Here is a 21,498-nt window from a genome sequence, read left to right on the forward strand (position 1 = left end):
AACAGGCTACTTATATTACTCTCAAAAGAAACATATGATTAGATATTTGTCTCACTGACATGGTTTAAGATGTACAGTAAAAATGGATTCACAATAAAGCAATCCTGCCCCCACAGCCAAACCATCTCTGGCTCTCATTATTACCTTGGCACTCCATCTGCAGTACTTGCTTTGAAGAATACTTCAAAAAGGCAGCACTACAAGGATCAGATAAAGAACACAAAGGCATTTACACTCATCTCTACAGTACTGAACTGCACAGAGGCAGACATTATGAGGGCGGACTGTGGCTCGTCAGTCCCTTGTAAAGAACAAGGATGTGAGTGTGAGCTTGCGTGAGGGACCCTGATGGATAGGTGACTCCTATTATCATCTCAGCCTGTCTGTCTGGCCCACTCTGTCAGCTACATCTTGCCAACCATAATTCATCATTCCTGCTGTTACCAGGCAGAGATTACAGAAATGACATCACCTGGGGTGTTGGGATAGCCCTTTGAATAACATTCATGCCCGTGTATTTCAGCGTCGAATTATAGCTTCAGGTTTGCTCTGTCCGATGTTTACATAATACCTAATGGAAATGGTAAGTGTTAGTTGTTTGTAAGCATTAAGGCACTGCATTAAGTACTTTCTCTTTTGAACACATTTATGCAAATACAATGTACTCTCTGGAATGGTTACGTGCAGTGAGACCTAGAGATAAAACCTTGTTTCCATCCCGTGTTTTCACATTCTGTTTCTCTCACTATTCCCCCCTATTTCTGTCTCGGCAGGCACTTGGCTTTATTGGGACCAGACTATCTGGACTCCAACTCTTTTAGTTACCCCTGTGACTGCAGGCCAGTTTTCGTCCTCTAGTTTCCTCCCCATGCGTGATAGCAGAGGGATTTTCACTGGGATTATTGCCTCCTTATCTAGAGTATGTGGTTGTAGATTTTACAGTAACTCAACCTTTACCTCCACACTCTACCAGGGCACCAGCAGTTGTCAGCTGCCGCACAGGGCCTGTCAGTATCCTCTGTTACTCCATCTTTACAACATTACAACATTGCAGTGTCTGTTTAGATGGGCTCCCCGTCATGCTAGTCCAGTCACAGTGATATATGAGGCCACAACTGAGGCTTGGGCCTATTTCTGAACCATCCATGCATGATTGTGTAAATCAATACAATGACTTCTACTTCCGCTGATTCTGCGCGAGCATGTGACCCTTTCAGAAGGCCTCTTTGTTCCACAGCTCGCCTCTCCACTTATGCATTTCTCTCTTTCCTCTCTCTTGCCTTTTTCTCTCTTAGCAAGACTGATCCTCCTCTTAGAGGGGTTAGGCAGGGGGTTAACAGTTATTGTCTAATAGCTGAAATGGCTCTGTGATGATGCCATAGACAATTTTACTCATCGCCATTGAATTACAGTTCAAGTCTGCCATTCTAAAGTTTGCTATTCTAAAGTCAAAAACAGTTTTCATGCTTCTTTTGATCATCCATTTAGAATATGGAATCAAACCTACCATCACCTAAGGTGATGAAATCTGTTGAGTACCAACACTATTATACAGTATATAGTTGTATATGATAGTATTTGGGCAAGCATCACCCAGGCAAGCCATTGTTTAGACCTGCGGGATGCAATGTTGTGGTTTCCTATTTAGAACCTAAGGAATGTATTGTTTAAAACCCCAGAGAGAAGCTGTCCAGCTCAGTACAGACTACATGGTTTTGAGGAGGCATTCTGCCTCTCCTCACCACAGGGCTGCCTCTATCTTCCATGCCCTCTAATGCACTTTGGAAAGCACTGCCAGTGTACGATGCTGTACATCTCAGCATGTTTAACTAAGGTTTAAAAAAGCCAGTGGTCATGTTTATTTAATTTAAGTTTATTGTAGCGTCATCCTCATAAAACAGATCCTATAAATACACTTCAAATGGAATTAATGACTATACTGTTAGCACATGATGAAAACTTTCACTCAGAATAACGAGAAATACTTGTCTATGACCATGTGTGGGCCTCATTAAGTTCATTACGACTGAGCAATAATCACCCTGACTTTTACAGCCAATGAAGAAGGCTAATTGGAGATTATAAAAGTTACTTTATTTCTTTATCAATAATCCCATTGCACATGCACTAATGAAATCCTCCCCATGTAATTCCAAGATCTTGAATGTTCAATCTGGAGGACATGGAACCCTGCCAAAACTAGTTTAGTTGTTACAGTACCAAGTCAATGTCCAGATTATACCAATTGACGCTAATGGGGTGGCCTATTCCTGTGGAGAAAAAAAACAGATTATTATTGCTGTCATTTGAGACATTTGAGATCAGCTTTAGTCCAGAGACTGTGAAAATTAATATAATATCATAAATCTCATGGGATCATGATTGAGTTTGACATGTTCTCCCACAATTTCATTTGTATCGAAATTAAATTGTCATAGGGATTTTTTTTTTAATAATCAGAATATCATTATCCCAAGCAATATGGGATCTCTGTAGGGAAGCCAGTTAATTTTGAGGCCTTTTGCCTAACACCCTGGACCCCTGTGGGTGTTGTCCCTTCATTTGTTTTATTCTCCTCTGTGTATTAGCAGCCTCCCTCTGTGTTCAGAAAGCAGGGCAGCTTAGCCACAGGCACTAGGAGACCTTCCAAGTGACTAGTGTGGCTGGCTAAAGACTAGCGTGCTCACACCAGTAGGAGGATCATATATGATGAGAAATATATACCAAATAATAAATTGTCAGAGTCTTAGTTGGACTCTGGATTCTCCCTCATCAAAATTATATGCTTGTCAGCCTTCTAATGAACTGTATGCATGTATTTAACATTGATAGACATGGACTCATGTTTTCCAAAATAATAGTACAATTATTGACATAGAAGGATAATATTACGTGCGCAGTAACACATGTTCTCCTGCTCGTTGTCTTCTGTGTGAGTCCATGCTTTATCCTTCATTGGCGTTGTATTTACTTTTACATGACAATGGTTAGAAAAGTGGGTAGGTGACCAAACCAGCTGTGTGTTCTTCTGTTTGGCTTTATTGTTGTTTGGGCAGACACGAGAACAGCTTGTTTTGTTCTCCATTGCCATGCATAGACTGAAAGGCAGCCATGCGCTGGCGGCAGTGTGATTAATCTTAATGTCTTGGAGACATCTCCTGTCTAAAGGTGGAGGCAGTAATCATTTGCTCACTGACCTGATGATCCTCGTCAAGCAGCCCTCGTCCCCATACCAATTATGAACCTCAAATTAATGTTGCTACTCTTCTCTCAAATGTCACGAGGTTGCTTTATAGAAGCTCACTGAATAGCACAACAAAGAGAAAGTGGAATAAGACTCTTTTGACTTGGGGCCGCAATAATGAAATGCTGGAGGTGGGGCCCATGATGAAATTAGGCCATGTTACCCAAATAAGGGATGAAGGCTTCATAATTGCCAGTCCTGCAGATCGGAGGTGCCGGGTGCCAACTGTCAGAGCACGGCTAATGATGACAAATGTCTCTCTATGCAGATTTCTGCGACGCTAGAGAGGAGCAGAGACGACCCGTTGAACAGAACACTTTTGTGTGCTCATTTTATGGCTTAACATAAAAATAAACCACTGTAAGTGATGATGTGCCTGTTAAAGAACTCAAGCTGGGCGTTGTTGAGCATTATACCAGGAAGAGTAGTCCCATAGTATTCATGTGCTTCTGTTACCAGGGGCAATAACTGCACAGTTTCTAGATTAAATACATGAAGAACCTAATGTATAATTATCTTATTGTTTACCTGCCAAGCTGAAATACATGTCCATATGGTATTTCTGGTTATAAGGTAAATTAACCAAAGATAACATACATGTTTAAGTATGTATCCAAACATTATTCAGAGTTTCTGTTTAATTATGATCTCGAACACTTCAGCCTTTGGTGAACATCACCAATAGCATTGGCTTTTTAGCTTTATTTTGACTGCCATTGTTGAAAACCTCACAAACCTGACTTCTCTTACGGTGACATAAAGTCCACGCTAATTAAAACCCAAAACCCAGAGTGCTGTATGGCCAGATTTCCTCAATTTGTTGCTTGAATGGCTTTTGAAAGGGGTCCCACTTTGTACAAAGGGAGCCTCACTTTTGTTTGGTTTCGCCCCATCTGTGTCATCTGGTGGTCTGAGCACAAGCCTGGTGTCGCGGGGCGCTCCCCAGAGGCCTTGCCAGTTGTTTTATAGACTCTACGAGGTGGTGCTGTGAGTTCATAAGTTGGCTGGCCCATTGTGTGGCGATTGCAGCTGACACGTGTGAATCGACTCCAGCATATTGGCAGATCATTTCAATTAATGAAACGGAGGAGTCTGCCTTGTTTCACTCTGTGATTTATGCCTCCTTGGGGTTAAGGTTTAACTGCCAAGCCCCGAATGATAACGCAAGGCAACTGAAGTTAGATTTAGTTTAAATCACTCTCATATCTATGAATAAACCAATGTGTACTTTTCATTTGATGGTTGTAGATTTTCTTTCTTCCCTGGTTGCTTTACACAACATTTTTAGACAACAACATTCTTCCTCAGACAATTTGTTTGATATTGACTTGATTATTAACAAGTTGGCACATTCAATATTTTAACTAATATACAAAAATATAATAACATTTAGTGTAAAAAATGCATAGGTTTAGCTGTCGTCCATGTAGACCAGGAGATGGAACGGTGTCGCCAGCTCCGATCCGGCACGTTCTCTGTCCAGCTTGTCCAAAGCCTCAGCCAACCCTGCTGCTAGCCCTGGCTGGACCCCACACTGCTGCTGCCACATGAACACACATTTGAAGGCCACCATTTTACGCTGCTGTCGCCCCCCCTTCAAGAGGGAGGGAAGAGGGGAGGTGGAGAGGAGGGGACTGGGGAGAGGCTCACCCTGAGCGCCTGCTAGACAAAGATGGCAGCAGACACATTTTGTCTACTTTGATTAGTTCTGGTTGTGGTGAGCAGTGCTGAATATTAGCCTCTTAGCTGCTAGTGCAGCCCCACAATGTGGAGCACAGACGGAAAAGATGCCACAATCAAATCTACCCGTCCTCATTTCCATAGCCTCCACAGGACAGGAGAAAGGGGGACATATGGGGCAGGATGCCAATTGCTTATTTTACACGGTAATTAACATCACTCAAACAGTGTTACGAGGAAGGTGTGTCACAGTCATCTGACAAAGTTTAAAAGATCATCTCCACATTTACATACATTTTCCAATAGGGATAGATATTTTGAGGGTACTGGGACGTGTGCACGGCGTGCCATAAAATCTGAAGAGTATTAACTTTGTAGGGCTTCACTCTTGTAAAGTCCTTCTGCCATGGCAGTGTCAAACTCAACAGAGCTCAGAGGCATCTCAAATCAGAAATGTCTGTCAGTTTCTGGTCTCTGTCAACTCCTATTGGGTCTTCAGCTAGACCTTTGCTTGTGGTGTGTGTAAAGGTTTATTTGTGCAGTGCTGTGGTGCAGTTGAGACTCACTTAACGGTTAGGCACCTTTTGAACATGTCAAAACAGAACACCACTTTGATGTTGTATTCTGCGTCTCCATATCTCATGGACCATACTGTATATCTACACCTGTGGTTTGTTTTCTTTGTAAATAGCAAGATGTGCACTGTCGTTAGTCTTGGTAGAGTTAGTGTGGTGTGTGTGTGTAGAGATGCATCGCAGTTTCCTCATGCAGAGCTGTCATCTGGTGGATTCATTAGAGCAGTCAGCTGGCTGGACCCCATTAGGACTGTTCAGGAGGTGCTCTCCATGAAAGAGTCATGATGGAGGAGGAAGTGCTGACATGCAGCTTCCTGCCTCCAGGCTTCCACCTGCTCTGAATCTGCCCCCGGGCCAAGAGAACTATCCTGGCCAGCCAATAAAAGATTGAAGAGTCAAGCCTGACTTATTTAGTTTCAAACTTTGGGATGGGGGATGGGGGATGGGGGGGGGGGGGTGCTGGTTGGCCCAGACAAAGGCAGAGGGTAGCTGCCTCGTGGGATGGAGAGCGAGAAGCAAAACTGGGCAAAACATAACTTGATGTGAAAGGAGGGGGGAAGAAAGAGCAGGGAGTTTTCAGTTCCACCTTGTTAAAATTCAAATGATTTTATTAAAGTGTCAATTTGCTGGTCTTGAGAGGTGTGTATACTATAGCAGGGGGTAGGAGGATGGAGGGCTGGTTGTTGACATCGTCTAACGAAGGAGGATTAGGCTTCTACACAAGCAGTAATATGATAGGTCAAGTTGAGGAGCCACTCCTCCACAGCTCTTGGCTCTGTAATGAATGATTGACTGGAAAAGAAGCTGCCACTCGATGGCTGAGTGCTCGTCTTGACGCCTGCCGCACCGCTCCACAGCTCCCCTTGATCACGTTTGGCTGCTCCCCTCTCATCTCAGCTTCCAGTCTGCTGGGAAACTGATTTTCCCTCTAATTTTTCCTCCTAATTTACACATTTAAGACATTTTTGTTTGCTTATTTGCAATTCCTTTTTTTTGTAAGGGTGACTATCTCTCCCAGCCTCTCCCTCTCTCTCTCTCTCTCTCTCTCTCTCTCTCTCTCTGTCTCTCTCTCTCTCCCACATTCACTCACATACAAACTCTCTCACACAGACACTTATACACACACTCTCACACAGTTCCTCTCTCTCACACACACGCTCACACACACTCCCTTTCACTCAGCTTTCACTCTCCCCTCTATTTGCCCTCAGGCGAAGAACTAATTCCAGGTTCCATAATTGCAGTGTGTTGTACACCTGTCTGATATTAGCTCTCCCTTGTCTCCCATTCTGCCTCTCTTAATGAGATATTATTGTAATTATTGCCATTATGCTGTTTCCCACGATATACTTGATTGATGTTGTTGTTCTGGGAGTATTTATTTTGTATAATTAGAAGAAGTGTGTTGAGGGTTATACTGGCATAGAGCTCAGAATAGTAGAAGTGAACTTCTCCCTCATTGACCCCTTAGAGTTCGATCTCTGTGGTGAGTTTGTCTTGGCTGACGAGAGGGGAGCAGTGCTAGCTGGTCACTGCTGAATAGGACTCTACTTGTAGCCGTTTTAAGACCATTAAAGCAGTGAAAGGCCTCACAATGACCAACGCAGGCTTTGTTTCAGCACCGTCTCTTGCACCCTGTGAATTCTAAAGCCTTATAAAAAGGGGGGAAAGGTTTTGCCTATTTCGTTTTCTGCAATTCTGTTGGTGTTTTTGAAGAAGAAAAGTTCTCAGTTACTTTATTTGGAATTGTATTGTTGTAGTGGCAAACTATTGGAAGGAATGCCAAAGAAAAAAAAAATCTCTAAGAATGAACTAAGTTGAATTTTTCTCTGAGCGACTCTCAATCCAATTAGGAGTTTAATAAGGGTCATACAGAGGGGCTTCACGCTGCAGGGTTGTGGCTTTGTGTAAATGTGTGGGGGAGAGGCAGGGGCATAGCCAGGCTGGGCTGGGATCTAAGGCTGGTCGCTGCACTGTGAGTGTCTCAGTGATTGGCTGGGGCTGTGAGGGGGCGGGGCCACAACTGACCTAGTGCATTGTTCCTGGGCGTGCTGGGTGGAGGCAGGCAGGCCGGTGAACTGAGGCTCTGGTTTAGTGGTTTTGTTGGGTCTCAGGTGTTGCTCATGACCCCGGTAACATTCATTTGTCCCCTGTCACATGCTCATTTGTTATTATCTTCTTAAATGAGCAGTACCCTAGCTTCCTAACTTATTATACTTATCTATGTGGATGGCAATGGGGTTTGGAAGAAAATGTAACAGATTTTAATGAATCTGTTTTTTTTATTAAGTGTAATTAGATTTTTACAATTATATATGCAATTGTATTTTAAATTATTTAATATATCTACGAACATCCATTGAAAATTCAGCATTGAAAATAAACTTGTGAAATATTTAAGTGCTTATGAGAACTATTAAGCTAAAAGCTGAATAGGTGTGTAAAGGTTATATATTTGGATATTTAATCTCTGTGTGAGAGAGCGGAGACAGAGAGAGGGAGGACAGAGGGCCCTGGAAGTGGCCGTGACCGGCCTTTGAGGGCTGGTTCACATGCTGGGTAGTTTGAGTGTCTGACAGCCGTTTAACTCCACACGACCTGGTTCTCAAGTGCCTCCGTTTGGGCCCTCTTGAATCCTGTTAGGAGCTACAATTACAATTCATGCTCGCAGCCCTCCTTTGAACAGGCTGCAAAAGAGCAAAGAGAGTTGGAGAGATCCTGAGAGAGACAGAGCCTGACTGCTCCTTCATCTCTGTGGAAACACTCTCAGAGGCTTTCAGCTGCCTGGCTGGACCCTAGACCACCATCTCTCTCTCTCTCTCTCTCTCTCTCTCTCTCTCTCTCTCTCTCTCTCTCTCTCTCTCTCTCTCTCTCTCTCTCTCTCTCTCTCTCTCTCTCTCTCTCTCTCTCTCTCTCTCTCACACTCTCTCACACTCTCTCTCTCTCTCTCTCACACACTCTCTCTTCTCTCTCTCTCTCTCTCTCTCTCTCTCTCTCTCTCTCTCTCTTTCACACATGCTCACACACGTTCACACACATACAAACAATACACTACACTGAAGATATTCCTTAGTAAGAAAATCTTTTGATTTGCTGAGATTTTTGCAGTGTATTACACACATTATACATCACATGTAGAATATAGTCATTAACTAGAAAGGGTTTTCGTAATATGTATATGAATTGCATGTATGACAGTGTTTACCAAACTGAAGTTGTTCTTTTCTTTTGTTCAGGTGGAAATGTATGTTTTACGTTGCTCTTTATCAAACTGTCACAGTGTTTAATCAAGCATGCAAACAATAACTTTTTTTTTCTGAAAGACCTGAATGCCAAAGCACATTCAAACGCTTTCAAAGGGATAAAGAAGAAAGTGTGAGCATAATGCTTAATAGGTGCTTTAGTAATTTCTGAGTTTTCATAGCTTAATCCGTTCTGAAAAGCTTGAGAGAAGAAATGCAGCAAATGGCCCTCAGTATTAATTTGATGTGACTTCTGTACAATAAGGCTTGCAGATCCCAGAAGCCCATTTTCCAACCTACCTTCTTTCATCATCCCAGCCCTTGGAACTTTTGCCTAAATGTTTCATGAAACTAAGGCTGTAAGGCTCTCTGGTGTTCTGTCTTTATAACGCTTGCCTTAAGACAATTATAATTCCAAGGCAAAGAAACACGTACAAATAGTGAAGCTCCTTCTTCTTTGGGTAAAACACTCAATCATGTAAGTGGCAGAGGACCTAAAACACATTTTAATGTAAATTTCCTCCTCTCACTATTGGATTTTTCTACTTCCATGTTGAAGAGGTTTTTATAATTGCAATCATCTTCATGGTTGTCCAACTTCCCATAGCTTAGAAAAGGGTCTGTTTGATTCAAAACGAGAAACGCATGTTAGTCCCTAATATTTTGAGGTACGTACATATTAACATTAAAGTATATACATACAGTATACACACGTCTCACGAGTAAGAATGTTAATTGATCTTTGTAAACATTCTGGCCAGTCCAATTTGGGGCCATACTAGGCCCTTATATATATACACTAAATATGAAAATATGTATTTGTTTCTTTGTTGAGCGTCTGCTAAATGACTAAATGTAAAATGTTTTTAATCAAATTACGTTTAAAATAGTTGTTGTCATGGTTTCATATATGAAAGACAATTCATTAAATGCATATAAAAGGTGAAACTCAGTTTAATAGATTATAATAGCAGAAAGAATTCCCCTTACAAAACCAGACATAAAGTCTTCATCAGAGTTTGGAATCTCCCTCAGTGAATGTGTAGCCATGCAGTCTCAGCCTCTCAGTCTTTATCATGGCCACATGGGTTTTCTTTGAGAATAATGCATTCATCTGGTCCAAATGTCATCTTAATATGAAATAAAATGTTGTAATGTCATGTTCAGCATACATAATGCATCCCTCCCCAGATAATAAATCACTGTGAAAACTGATAGGGTTCCATGGGCTTGATTTGACTCTTCATGTGGGTGTTCTCCCTATCCAGCAGAGCCAAAGAGGACAGGAATTTGGTTTGCTGTCAAATAGTTGCCTGGAGAGGATGTCAAGGAAACCCTTTGGAGGATTTGAGAGAATACTTCATATCTAGATATCTGCTGCTTGTTGTCCTGTGGGGATGTATTTTCAGTTACAGATAAACAGTCCCCAGAAAGAGAATATCTGTTTGTCCTCAAGTTCCCATACTGTACTCTAATCATTTTCCCCTTCCTAGATGTTCTTTACTTACACAGCAATAGCTATGTACTTTTATAGCAGTCACATTGGGAAGGTCATTGACCCTGGAGAAAACAGCTTGCATTAATATGGTCTAATCCAGTGTAATTAGTCAAATCATAGCACGCCAAGCATCTTGTCAGGAGCTGCTGGCTTTGGCAGGCATGCAAAATGGCCCATAGTCCCTCTGGGTGGTATATACAGCCCTGAGCAGCGCAAGCCCACTCTCCCCACATTTCTCTATCTATTCCTCATCTGTCTGCCATGTAGCTTCAATAATTTTCCATCTCTCCTCCATCTTTTCTCCCTCCATTCTCATACATATTTGTAATCCTACAAGTGCTTGGTTTAGAAGTGGGAAGCACTCTCAGTTCGACCACCACATTTTCACCATCCAGTTGTCTCCCATAGCCTCAGGGTGTGAGCTTGGCTTGTCTGCCTGCCTGCTTGACTGTTTGCCTGCCTGTTTTCGTGCCCGACTACCTATCTGACTGTTTGCCTGCCTGCCGGACTCTTGCCTGCCTGCCTAAATGCTGACTAGCAGTGTAAACATGCCGTAGGATTTGCATTGGTAAAAATATTTAAACTATATAATTACAAGGGATGAAGGGCAAATTATCCAGTGTACCTAACAACCAGATTATCATCCTTCCCTGCATGCCTTGCACTGCCCCAAGGGGTTAGCCTGTGACAAAGACCCTCATTAGCATAAAGCTGTTGTGTTCCAGAGACTGGATAAGAACCTGTTCTACCTTTGCTCTGGCACGTCTGGTTGTTAGAAGTCAGAGTAATTCCACATCATGTCTGAAAAAATGATGCTCTAGATTCTGGCTGCATCCCAAAGGTGTCTCTTGTGATCATCCTCTAAAAGCCTCTGGCAGAAAGGGGGCACTGTGTTTTCCGGATGATACGCCGTGAAGACAGAAAGAATTATAAGGAGGGAGACACATCTGTAACATATTATTAGCGATTTTAAGTGAATAAAAAGGAGAAAATTATAAAGGATGAGGCTGTTGTTGTTATACCTCGTAGAAAGAAAAGTTCAAGCAAAGGTTGAGAGACTAGATTACTAGTTAAGGATGAGCGAGGCCCTCTCCCCTAATCACTTGCTCTTTCTCCTCCTGGTTCCGTCTCTCCACCCCTCCATCCCTATCTATTTCCCACTTCTCCCCTCCATCTAGCACTGAGCCGCAAGCCCCTCCCACACAAACAAGTAGGATTTAAACCGATCAGCTTGGTGCTTTCAGTGGCATCCAGGGAAGACGTAGCCAGGCCAGGAAGATTTCAGTCATCTTAAAGCTGACAAGTCCCTGAAAACGGCCCATTAGTGAAGGCTTCCTGAAAGGGCCCTACACCAAATGACTGCATCACTTCTCTCAAGCTCCTTAGTGTAGGCCTTTTGAATCCATCTGGATGAGCGTGTGTGGGTGTCGTTGTGTTTTTGGACAGAGTTGCTATGCACCTCAGCCGCGTTTTAAGTCTAAATAAAGGAGATTTAAAATTCCTGAAAGCATAGTCAGCTATGTTCGTGTGGATAATTACGCAAAACCATCACCATATTTTAGACACACTTCTGTTTCCTCCAGTGTGTGTGGTGTGTTATTGTTGTGTGTCTCCATGGTGCTGTGTATGTGGTGTGTTTAGGTTGTGCGTCTCCGTAGTACTGTGGATGTGGGGTGTTATTGTTGTGTGTCTCCATGGTGCTGTGGATGTGGTGTGTTTATGTAGTGCATCTCTGTAGTGCTGCGTATGTGGGGTGTTTTTGTAGTGCGTCTCCGTAGTGCTGTGGTTGTGGGGTGTTATTTTGGGGTGTCACCATGCTGCTGGTATAGATGAGGCTTTAGGTATTAATGCCTGCTCTCCGGGAGCAGCAGATCACAGAGTTCCTGGCAGTGAGATGAGCCTCCCTCCCACCATAGCAGTGTTTAAGATAACTAGACAGGCCCACTAATATGTGTGAAATGCTGCCTGTAACATAAATGTTATTGACAAACTTGGCTGGACATTTGTAGCAGTGATCTGCCAGCGTGCAGTAATGCATATTCTTCCCTTTTATCCTACTGGTCTTGCCAGAGCACCAGAACTGTCATCTCGCCACACTCCAACTGCCTCCCAAATGTATAGTGACACTGATTATGCAAATCTGTATCTTATTTCCACCAATACCTGCCTTAGGAGCCCTTGACTTTATTGAAGTTATGATATGGGGTGTGAGAAGGGGCACAGTGAAACAATTCTGCCCTATAATCACAACTTTCATATTTTCTGAATTTCACCCCTCGTAATAGTGTCATATGAGGGAAGATGAAATGCACACTTTGGCATTTGGGAATATTTTATATCTACATGGTATAATATATCTTGAAGGGACCTAAAAAGGATGAGTTAAACCAGCAGTTAGTTTTTTCTTGTTTTCTATATATTTTTTTCCCTTTGTTTTTACGTCTACTTTTATTTTATAAACCGAAACAGTATAGTTCTCTAACTCCTATAATAATGAGGGTCAGTTTCAGACGATGTTTTCAGTATTTATATGACATCACATCCGCCCTTTGAAGTGTCTCAATATGGCATGTGCCCTGTGCTTTGTACACACATTTCCATAGATTGAGATTAGAAATGTCAAGATATTTCTTGACACATGTTGACATCCCGAACAAGATTAGTTTCCTTTGTTTTGAAGTGGGGTCAAGAGGCTAGCGATGTTTTGGACTAGCTATGAATTTAAAGAAGGATGCTGTGAATACACTTATATGCTGAGCCGAAAGCAGAGGAACAGTCACACGATTTAATTAACTTCCAAAACCATTGATAATGGTTGTCACCTTATGTTTCTTAATAAAGTAGCCTCAGCAGGTAGTTATTCCATACAGTAGCTATACCCATAGTGAAGCTCCATTGTTGCCTACAGCCTCAACCTACATTTCCTTCCCAGTCTACCATCTTGTGTCCAGTGCATGGGGCTCTGGGGGCACACAGTGTACAGCAGCAGCAGACTCCATCCCTTCCTCCCTCACAAACAGACTCCTCCAACTCCCCACAGATGTTCTTCACTTTGCCTGGGGTCATTCTTTGGATACAGCATTCACAGTGTGTGCTGATCCTCCAAATTGCTGTGCGTGAAATCCGTCTCCTCTCTCCTGGGGGAGTAGTCATATCACTCAGAATGAGAGCAGTTTGCCTTTCATGGCCTCTTGCGCTGTTCCCTCCCTGTCCAGACAGTTGTGGGGCTTTATACTAGAAGCCTATTAGACAAATCTGAAGAGAACACAGCAGAGGTGCTATGATAGCAGGTTGTCAGAATATTCCACACTCCCATATAAATATATCAGTCATGCTGGCTTGAGGCCTCACCGAATCACATTATTGCTCCATTTCCCCCCTACAATTGACGTGGAGAGGGATTGCTTCAGCTTTCATATAGGGAGAGAATTTGCAGCAGGTTTGAGAGTAAACCTGTTTTTCTAGATGTATTATCCTCTGTCACAGTACCAGGCCAGCACAGGGTAAATCTGTGCAGAAGTCAGGAATAATTAGAATCTCTTCGCTATGCATAAAACGGTTTCAGTTGGCTTTTTAGTGGGATGTGTTCCATTTGAGCATCTCCAAGTTATTGCATGTGAGGTTCAGCCTAAACACTGGTGTCACCTGTGCTTCTGCTCAGCTCATCTGTCACAATATTTCCCCTCTCTGATGTTGTGCAGGCACCGTGCAGCCTGCCCTCTGTCAGATCAGTGGACGGAGAGGAGGGGGAAAACAAGGATACAGAAGACAGAAACGTTAAATTGCATTATGGCTATTATGTGGGCGAGTCTGAGTTTCCTCCCTCGCTTGTAGGGCCAGCGCATGCGTGCTTGGCTCTAAGGGCCTAATGAGCCTGTATGGAGAACCCTGTGTGGAAACAAAAGGCTGGGTCCCTCCTCCCTCCCTCCCTCCTCCACTCCCCCAGCCCCAAGCATGACAGACCAAGAGCAGAGCTGAGCAGAGCGCCGGTCCTTCCTGGTGGTTGATTAGATTGGGGCCGAAGTCTCCAGCTGGCAGGCCTGTCTGTGACTGGAGGCGGCCGTCCCCTGCGCTTGTCACTGCCTGACACCTCTGACAGGCAGGGGACAGCTTCAGCAGACAGGTTCATTAAATGGCATTTTTTTTACAGCTGGGCCTCTAAAAATGAGGGCTGGGCTTTGTCAAAGCCCCATCTACAGGGGCCTCAGCTTGTTGGTTTAAACCAAAGCTTTGTTGTTATGACACATTTTTTGATCTGGGCTGTTTGAAATCTGGGCTTTTTTCTCCACTTTACCCCATGTCTTTTGTTGAAGGTGGGCCCTTTGGCCTGTGATTTGTCATAGTAGCAACAATGTGAACCTCAGATAGGAACAGAACACAACCCTGGGTAACAAAGGATGTCGTCTACAGCTCTCCTTGTTGTATAGGGTTTCATATGCAAACAGAAATGTTTCTCTCAGAATTTCCTGGCATGGTACTGTATATTATAAACTGTGAAACAAAAGTCAATGAACAGCCCTTTCAGCACGGACAATCGGTTAAAAAGCTAGCGGGGACTTACAGTATATGGGATGATTAGGTACCCATGTTTATTGTTTGCAGATTCATATCCCCCTCATCTGCCTCTGACTACACCTGCACATTAAACTGAAACTGGATTCTATAGTGCTCACTTTGTGATTCTATAGTGCTGTTTGTCGACAATATTGAAACAAAGCTGGCGTGACGATGTAACCCTGCCTCCCTGTGAACTAGTCCTGGCTCCTCAGTGTCACAGCTCACCTCCACTCCTGGTGCTCCTCAGTGTCACAGCTCACCTCCACCCCTGGTGCTCCTCAGTGTCACAGCTCACCTCTACCCCTGGCTCCTCAGTGTCACAGCTCACCTCCACCCCTGGTGCTCCTCAGTGTCACAGCTCACCTCCACCCCTGGTGCTCCTCAGTGTCACAGCTCACCTCTACCCCTGGCTCCTCAGTGTCACAGCTCACCTCCACCCCTGGTGCTCCTCAGTGTCACAGCTCACCTCCACCCCTGGTGCTCCTCAGTGTCACAGCTCACCTCCACCCCTGGTGCTCCTCAGTGTCACAGCTCACCTCCACCCCTGGCACTCCTCAGTGTCACAGCTCACCTCCACCCCTGGCTCCTGAGTGTCACAGCTCACCTCTACCCCTGGCTCCTTAGTGTCACAGCTCACCTCCACCCCTGGTGCTCCTCAGTGTCACAGCTCACCTCCACCCCTGGTGCTCCTCAGTGTCACAGCTCACCTCCACCCCTGGTGCTCCTCAGTGTCACAGCTCACCTCCACCCCTGGCACTCCTCAGTGTCACAGCTCACCTCCACCCCTGGCTCCTGAGTGTCACAGCTCACCTCCACCCCTGGCGCTCCCCAGTGTCACAGCTCACCTCCACCCCTGGCACTCCTCAGTGTCACAGCTCACCTCTACCCCTGGCTCCTCAGTGTCACAGCTCACCTCCACCCCTGGCTCCTGATTGTCACAGCTCACCTCCACCCCTGGTGCTCCTCAGTGTCACAGCTCACCTCCACCCCTGGCTCCTCAGTATCACACCTCATCCCTGCACCCACACCTCACCTCCACCTCTGGGCCCTTAATACCATACCTCAACCCCACCCCCTTCCCTCCCCTGGCCCCTCAGTACCACACCTCACCTCCCCCCCTCCTCATATCTCCTCCTCCCCCCCTTTCCATCCTCCTCTCCTCCTCCATTTCCCGCTAGTCAATGCGGCCCTGGGCTCCTCTGGGCCTTACTGTCTCTATGACAACTGTTTGAGTAGGGGGGTGCTGAGGTGTCAAGCAGGAGCATTACGAGGAGAGAGCTGGAGATGCTGCACATCTAGCATCTCTACCTAATCCAGTTTTAATTGAGCTCCAGAGACTTTGATGTGACACAGAGGTCGCAGCGGCGCTATTCCAGGGAGAAATTAACGCAGCCCAGCTCGAGACACACTCCTTCAGCCTGTCACCATTTTAAATGAGCATTAGCATCGAGCCTAACCTCACAGCCAAACATCTTACTCTCTAACCATCCCTCTCACTGTCCCCTTCCTCCCTCGCTTCCTCACTTTACCTGGGTGTGCTCCCCCCTGCTCCACTCCTTTGTGTTTTGGCTGTATTCACACTAACACCAATAAACAGTCTGTCTTTTTCAAGGCTGCTGGTCTATGCAAGGCTGTCTGTCTAAATCAGGCTGCAGGTCTGTGCTAGTGTGTCTGCCAATGCTAGGCTGTACAGATATCATTTAAATGTCTATGATTCTGAGCTAAGGAAATGACAGTGCCATCCCTGAGTTGGACCATGGTGGTGGAGAGGAATCAATGGTGTTGGGGGGGGATGGAGGGAGGGAAGAAGAGAATGTGGGGGGAGGTGAAGAAGGGAGGGAGGGAAGGTGAGAGGTAGAGGGAGGGAGGGAGGTGTGTGAGGGGATCATTCTCACCTGTCAAGCAGGCTCTCTTGATCTCCCTCTCAGGACCTGCTGTCCCAGGGGTCTGCACACCTCTAATAATCCCTTCTTTCCTCTCCTCCCACTTCCCTGCTTGTTCACCCTCTCTCTCTCTCTTTCTCTGTTTTCATTGATTGCATATGTTATTGTGACCCGGGGGGCTGTTATTGTCCACATTATTTCACCCTGACTAGTGTAGCAGACAGCATGAACAAGGTGTGAAGAACACAGTGGTGTAGAGAGGTCTATATCATACTGGGATGCGATTGTCAGGCAGAATCTATAAAGACAAAAGGACCTGCACAGTGTTTCAATTTGATTAGTTAATCGAAGTATTAGTGTCATTGTCATTGTATATGATGTTATAATGAGCCCAAACTACATCACCAGGCTGTCCCAAACTACACCAGCCTGTCCCAAACTACAAAACCAGCCTGTCTCAAACTACAACACCCAGCTTGTTTTAACAAATGCACCCCTCGCTGTCTTTCCTTCGTCTGCAGGTGTTGGCGTACTCTGAGGGGCTTCATGGGAAATGGATGTTTAGTGAGATCCGGGCAGTGTTCTCCAGGCGTCACCTCCTGCAGAATACTGCTCTTGAGGTCTTCATGGCTAACAGAAGTAAGAAGTCCTTCCCACCAAACACACTTGCTGTTCCTTTTGGGATCTCTGCTCGTGCTCTGTGGTGTGTTTTCAATGTGTGTTGTTCAATGTTGTTCCATTCCACAGCCTCAGTCATGTTCAACTTCCCAGACCAAGCCACAGTGAAGAAGGTGGTTTACAGTCTTCCTCGGGTTGGGGTGGGCACCAGCTACGGCCTTCCACAGGCAAGGTGGGAAACAACTCAGCATATTTACCTTTACCGCGCAACATTTAATTCCCTTTCCACAAGACCTCTTCATTTTTAATGCTCCGTGGTTTTGCAGGCGGATATCTCTGGCTACTCCACGCCAGCTCTTCAAGTCCTCCAATATGACGCAGCGCTGGCAGAGAAGAGAGATCTCCAACTTTGAATACCTAATGTTCCTCAACACCATTGCAGGTGAGCCACCCTAACCTCCCCCTGCTCATAGTCCTCCATTACACTGCTAGATGCGAGATCTTCTGTTTCTAGTGTGTGGTGCTGCATCATTAATGTTTCCCTTCACCACAGGATTTTAAATAAGATGTTTACAGCGTTGAGTTCACTCCTTGGTGTGAGTGGGTACACTTCACTGTTGATGTGAGTGAGAACTACATAATTTGAAGCAGAAAGCAGGGACTACCGATTTTCCTCGATAATTAGTGCAAAAGAGAGAGAGAGAGAAAGAGAGAGAGAGAGAGAGAGAGAGAGAGAGAGAGAGAGAGAGAGAGAGAGAGACAGAGAGAGAGAGAGAGAGAGAGAGAGAGAGAGAGAGAGAGAAAGTAAGTGTCTGTGAGTTTGTGTGTGTGTGTGTGTGTGTGTGTGGAGGTAAGAATTTTGTTGTTGACTCTCTGATCTGAACTGCAACTAGCAGGAAAGCAAGAGCGACTGCCACACTCCTCCACTCTCAGAGGTGTCATCCTTCCTTCGCTGCATACTCATGCATATTTATATTTAGCTTCTGCATGAGTTCGATACATTATTGTCAGATAATTAGATGTAAGGCAGACAGCAAAACATGGAGAAAATTCATTAAAACTCCCTGGTAATGACCTAGCTTGTCAGGAGTGTCAGAGTGGTGTGGGGAGGCAGACAGCATTGGGGTGGGTGCTGGGTGGGGGATGGGTGTGTGAAAGTGAAGCCAGCACTCTTCTAATTAAACACTATTCCACTGTTATTAACATCCTGCCACCCCAGCCTGCAACCGCTACAGCAATGGCAGCTTCCCCCTCTCCCCCACCCCGGCTACTACCTCATGCCCACCCCCTCCCCATCAACCTGTTTTAATTATGCATCTACAATAAGGACTTTGGCTATGTGCACATACTTTTCATTGACTTAACTGTCAAGAGGACAGTTACTGGATCTAGATGCATTACCCCTGCTTAAGAGCTTCACTGTAGGGGTAAATAGCATAACTGGGGTCAAATAGAATAGCGAGTAGGTAGTGACCTCTGAGACGTTTTGACACCCATTAACCACAATAGTCAATCTGTAGACACAGCAAACTGTCTGATAATGAACCTTATGATTTCACTGTGGTTGTACTATTTACATATTGAGTTGAAACCCAGCCTCCAAAATATAACTTATAACTCTTATAGTATGCTACAGGGCCGATTCTAGGATCAGACCTTTAGGGGTGCTCAGCCCCCAATGAGAATGTGACATGAATACAGTGCCTTGCAAAAGTGCTAAACCCCTTTGCTAATAACAGGCATGCAAACAGGTCAGGGGTAAAAAAGTTTTTAGGGGTGCTGAGATGAAATTTAGGGTGCTTGAGCACCCCTAAAAAAGGGTCTAAAATCTCCACTGATATGCTACCAGCTTAAATCAAATATGATGTGGTAACTGTAAGTGCATAATCACCTGTGCCACTGTTGGACATAGTTTAAAGACAGTAAGGAGAACACACAGGGACAAACAGAGCAGGAAAAGCTTAATGGTTGGCCTGAATGCAGCTTAGGAATTGACATCCAGGCGTAGACGGCTGCACTGTGTTTGACTGATGACCGTGTAAAGATGAGATACCGTTGTGTTTTCCTTTGTTAAACCTCTTGTGGTCAGGGCTCATCTTTCACACAGGCTGTGGGTGAGTGGCACTTCACTCCTGCTAACAATGGAAAGTGTTGAACCAGAGTGATCCATCTCCAATCTCCAACCCCAACAGTCTCAAATCATACCAAACACCTTACACTTTACTGAAAGTAATTAGATTTTTAGGAGTAGCAATTTTTTATATTGAATCCTGATGTTATTGATATGTCTAACAGGGTTTGCTTACTTGTTAACTCACATACAATGATAGTTTGTGTGTTAATTGATTCATTTCCCCACAAATTGTCAGTTTATGGGTTACTAGTGTGTATATCTGGTCTATAATCATCTCACACCCATAGCCTCTATTTTTCATAGGGAAATTAGAGAGGGATCGTGGTAACTTGGTATGTTGAAGAGATCCTCTTGATTTTATTACCATTTTTCTCATGGCTGTATTTCCTGTGACAGATTCTGCCATCTGAATCCCATATTCCCAGTTCTGGAGGAAAAGGAAGAAAGAAAAGAGATTCACATCTGGCATCTCTCAGTAGAGCTGCATGTGGGCACAGTCATATATACTGACATGATGTCTCCATGGTAACTGCTGTTGGTTGTCCAATCAGGAGAGCAGCCTAGCGGTGACATATCAGGCGCTATCCGTGTCATGGCCTCAAGAAGAATCTACATCTCTCTAATTACATCCACACCACACAGCTTACAGTCACTTATGTTCTCCATGAACTTGAAAACCACCTCCATAGAACTTTTCCAACCCCAGTCCTCACTGATGTATTTGTCAGCTGGGTGGAGGCAGGGAGAGAGAGCTGTACGCAGGCACGTTTTCACAGAGAGTCAGAGTGAGAACTCTATTAAAAGAGGTCGCCCTCTCAGACGCCCTCAGAGACAGGAAGTGGATTCTGATTGAGGGCTGGTGACTGGGAGCTTGTTGGAATGTTGCATGCTGGGACCCCAACGTAACCTAAGCCTTGTGCGTGCCCCTCCGGAGCCCCCTCCTCCCTCTCTCTTCCCCCTACCTCTCACGCCGCTCTCTGTCTCATCTGTCTGTCTAGGGAGGACGTACAATGACCTGAACCAGTACCCCGTCTTTCCCTGGGTCCTCACCAACTATGAGTCGGAAGAGCTGGACCTCACCCTGCCCGGGAACTTCAGAGATCTGTCCAAGGTACTGCTTGATGCCACGCCCCCTGGGGGTACGGGAGGGGGAGAGAGGGTAGGGCCACTCGTCTCTGTCAGCGAGGCTGTTCCCTTGTCAGACAGTGAAATAAGGCCATATTCAATGAGACTTAATTCAGACATCATGTGTGGAGGCTGAGCTCTGAGGAACGTTGTTCTGGAGTGGGCCTGATAGTACAACACCATGAGGTGCACATGAACAATAAGTGTGTCCATGATTTGTTTGTGGAGGGATTATTGTATTGCCTTTCTAGCAGCAGCATTTTTTTCTCTGCGATTAATATCCATGTTAATTTGTACATCTATTATTATCTCAGCTTTTATGTTTAAGGATCATATAAAACTGCACACAATTTACCTTTAGATTGACACGGCTCTTTTGAAAACAAGGGATATTCATATAATATAATATTTAATACAATGTAAATCAGGAATGAAGCACGCCCTCAAGTTGTCTATAAGCCTATAACTGGGTGTGTTAATGATGTCTGGTAAATGCTAACTTGAATGGTCCATTCCTTTTGGTGACTCTTGTTCAAATGATAATTCAGTAAGCATCCTTTTTAAAGGCATAGTTGAGCAGTAGAGGAACATTTATCAATCCTGCTATACTATACTGGAATTAAGACCCTGGCACACTGTGCAGCACAGTTTGGGCTGTGCGAGAATTGTGTTCTGCCTTCATAGGAAAGGAAAACAGACTGCAGATCACTTTGCTGTACTCTAGCTTTGTTATTCCCCAAGCCCAGTCTCTCTCGCTCTCTTTTCTCTACCTAGCACATACATTGTAGAAAAAGACAGCAATACATTTTGACTATTACAATTGTAGTGTGTTGTGAGCCTATGCACAGTTGTGAATTCAGACAACCAAGACTACTGTTGCATATCTCCACTGTGTCACCTGCTGTTGTCTCCTGTCGGCCTGTGGCGACCCCCGTCTGTGGA

General features: G+C 44.7%; 1 protein-coding gene across 1 annotated transcript in view; it reads left to right on the forward strand.

Moving 5' to 3' along the window:
- The window catches only part of nbeab (neurobeachin b), a 139,253-nt gene that overhangs the window by 95,115 nt on the left and 22,640 nt on the right, over nucleotides 1-21,498 (forward strand). Inside the window, exons 41-44 of the mRNA XM_047035687.1 lie at nucleotides 17,201-17,318; nucleotides 17,427-17,529; nucleotides 17,624-17,739; nucleotides 20,430-20,542. Of these exons, the coding sequence (XP_046891643.1) occupies nucleotides 17,201-17,318; nucleotides 17,427-17,529; nucleotides 17,624-17,739; nucleotides 20,430-20,542 (450 nt within the window). The remainder of the gene's footprint in view (nucleotides 1-17,200; nucleotides 17,319-17,426; nucleotides 17,530-17,623; nucleotides 17,740-20,429; nucleotides 20,543-21,498) is intronic.

Source organism: Hypomesus transpacificus, chromosome 15 (assembly GCF_021917145.1).
Source record: "Hypomesus transpacificus isolate Combined female chromosome 15, fHypTra1, whole genome shotgun sequence".
In the NCBI taxonomy this organism is placed as follows: Eukaryota; Metazoa; Chordata; class Actinopteri; order Osmeriformes; family Osmeridae; genus Hypomesus; species Hypomesus transpacificus.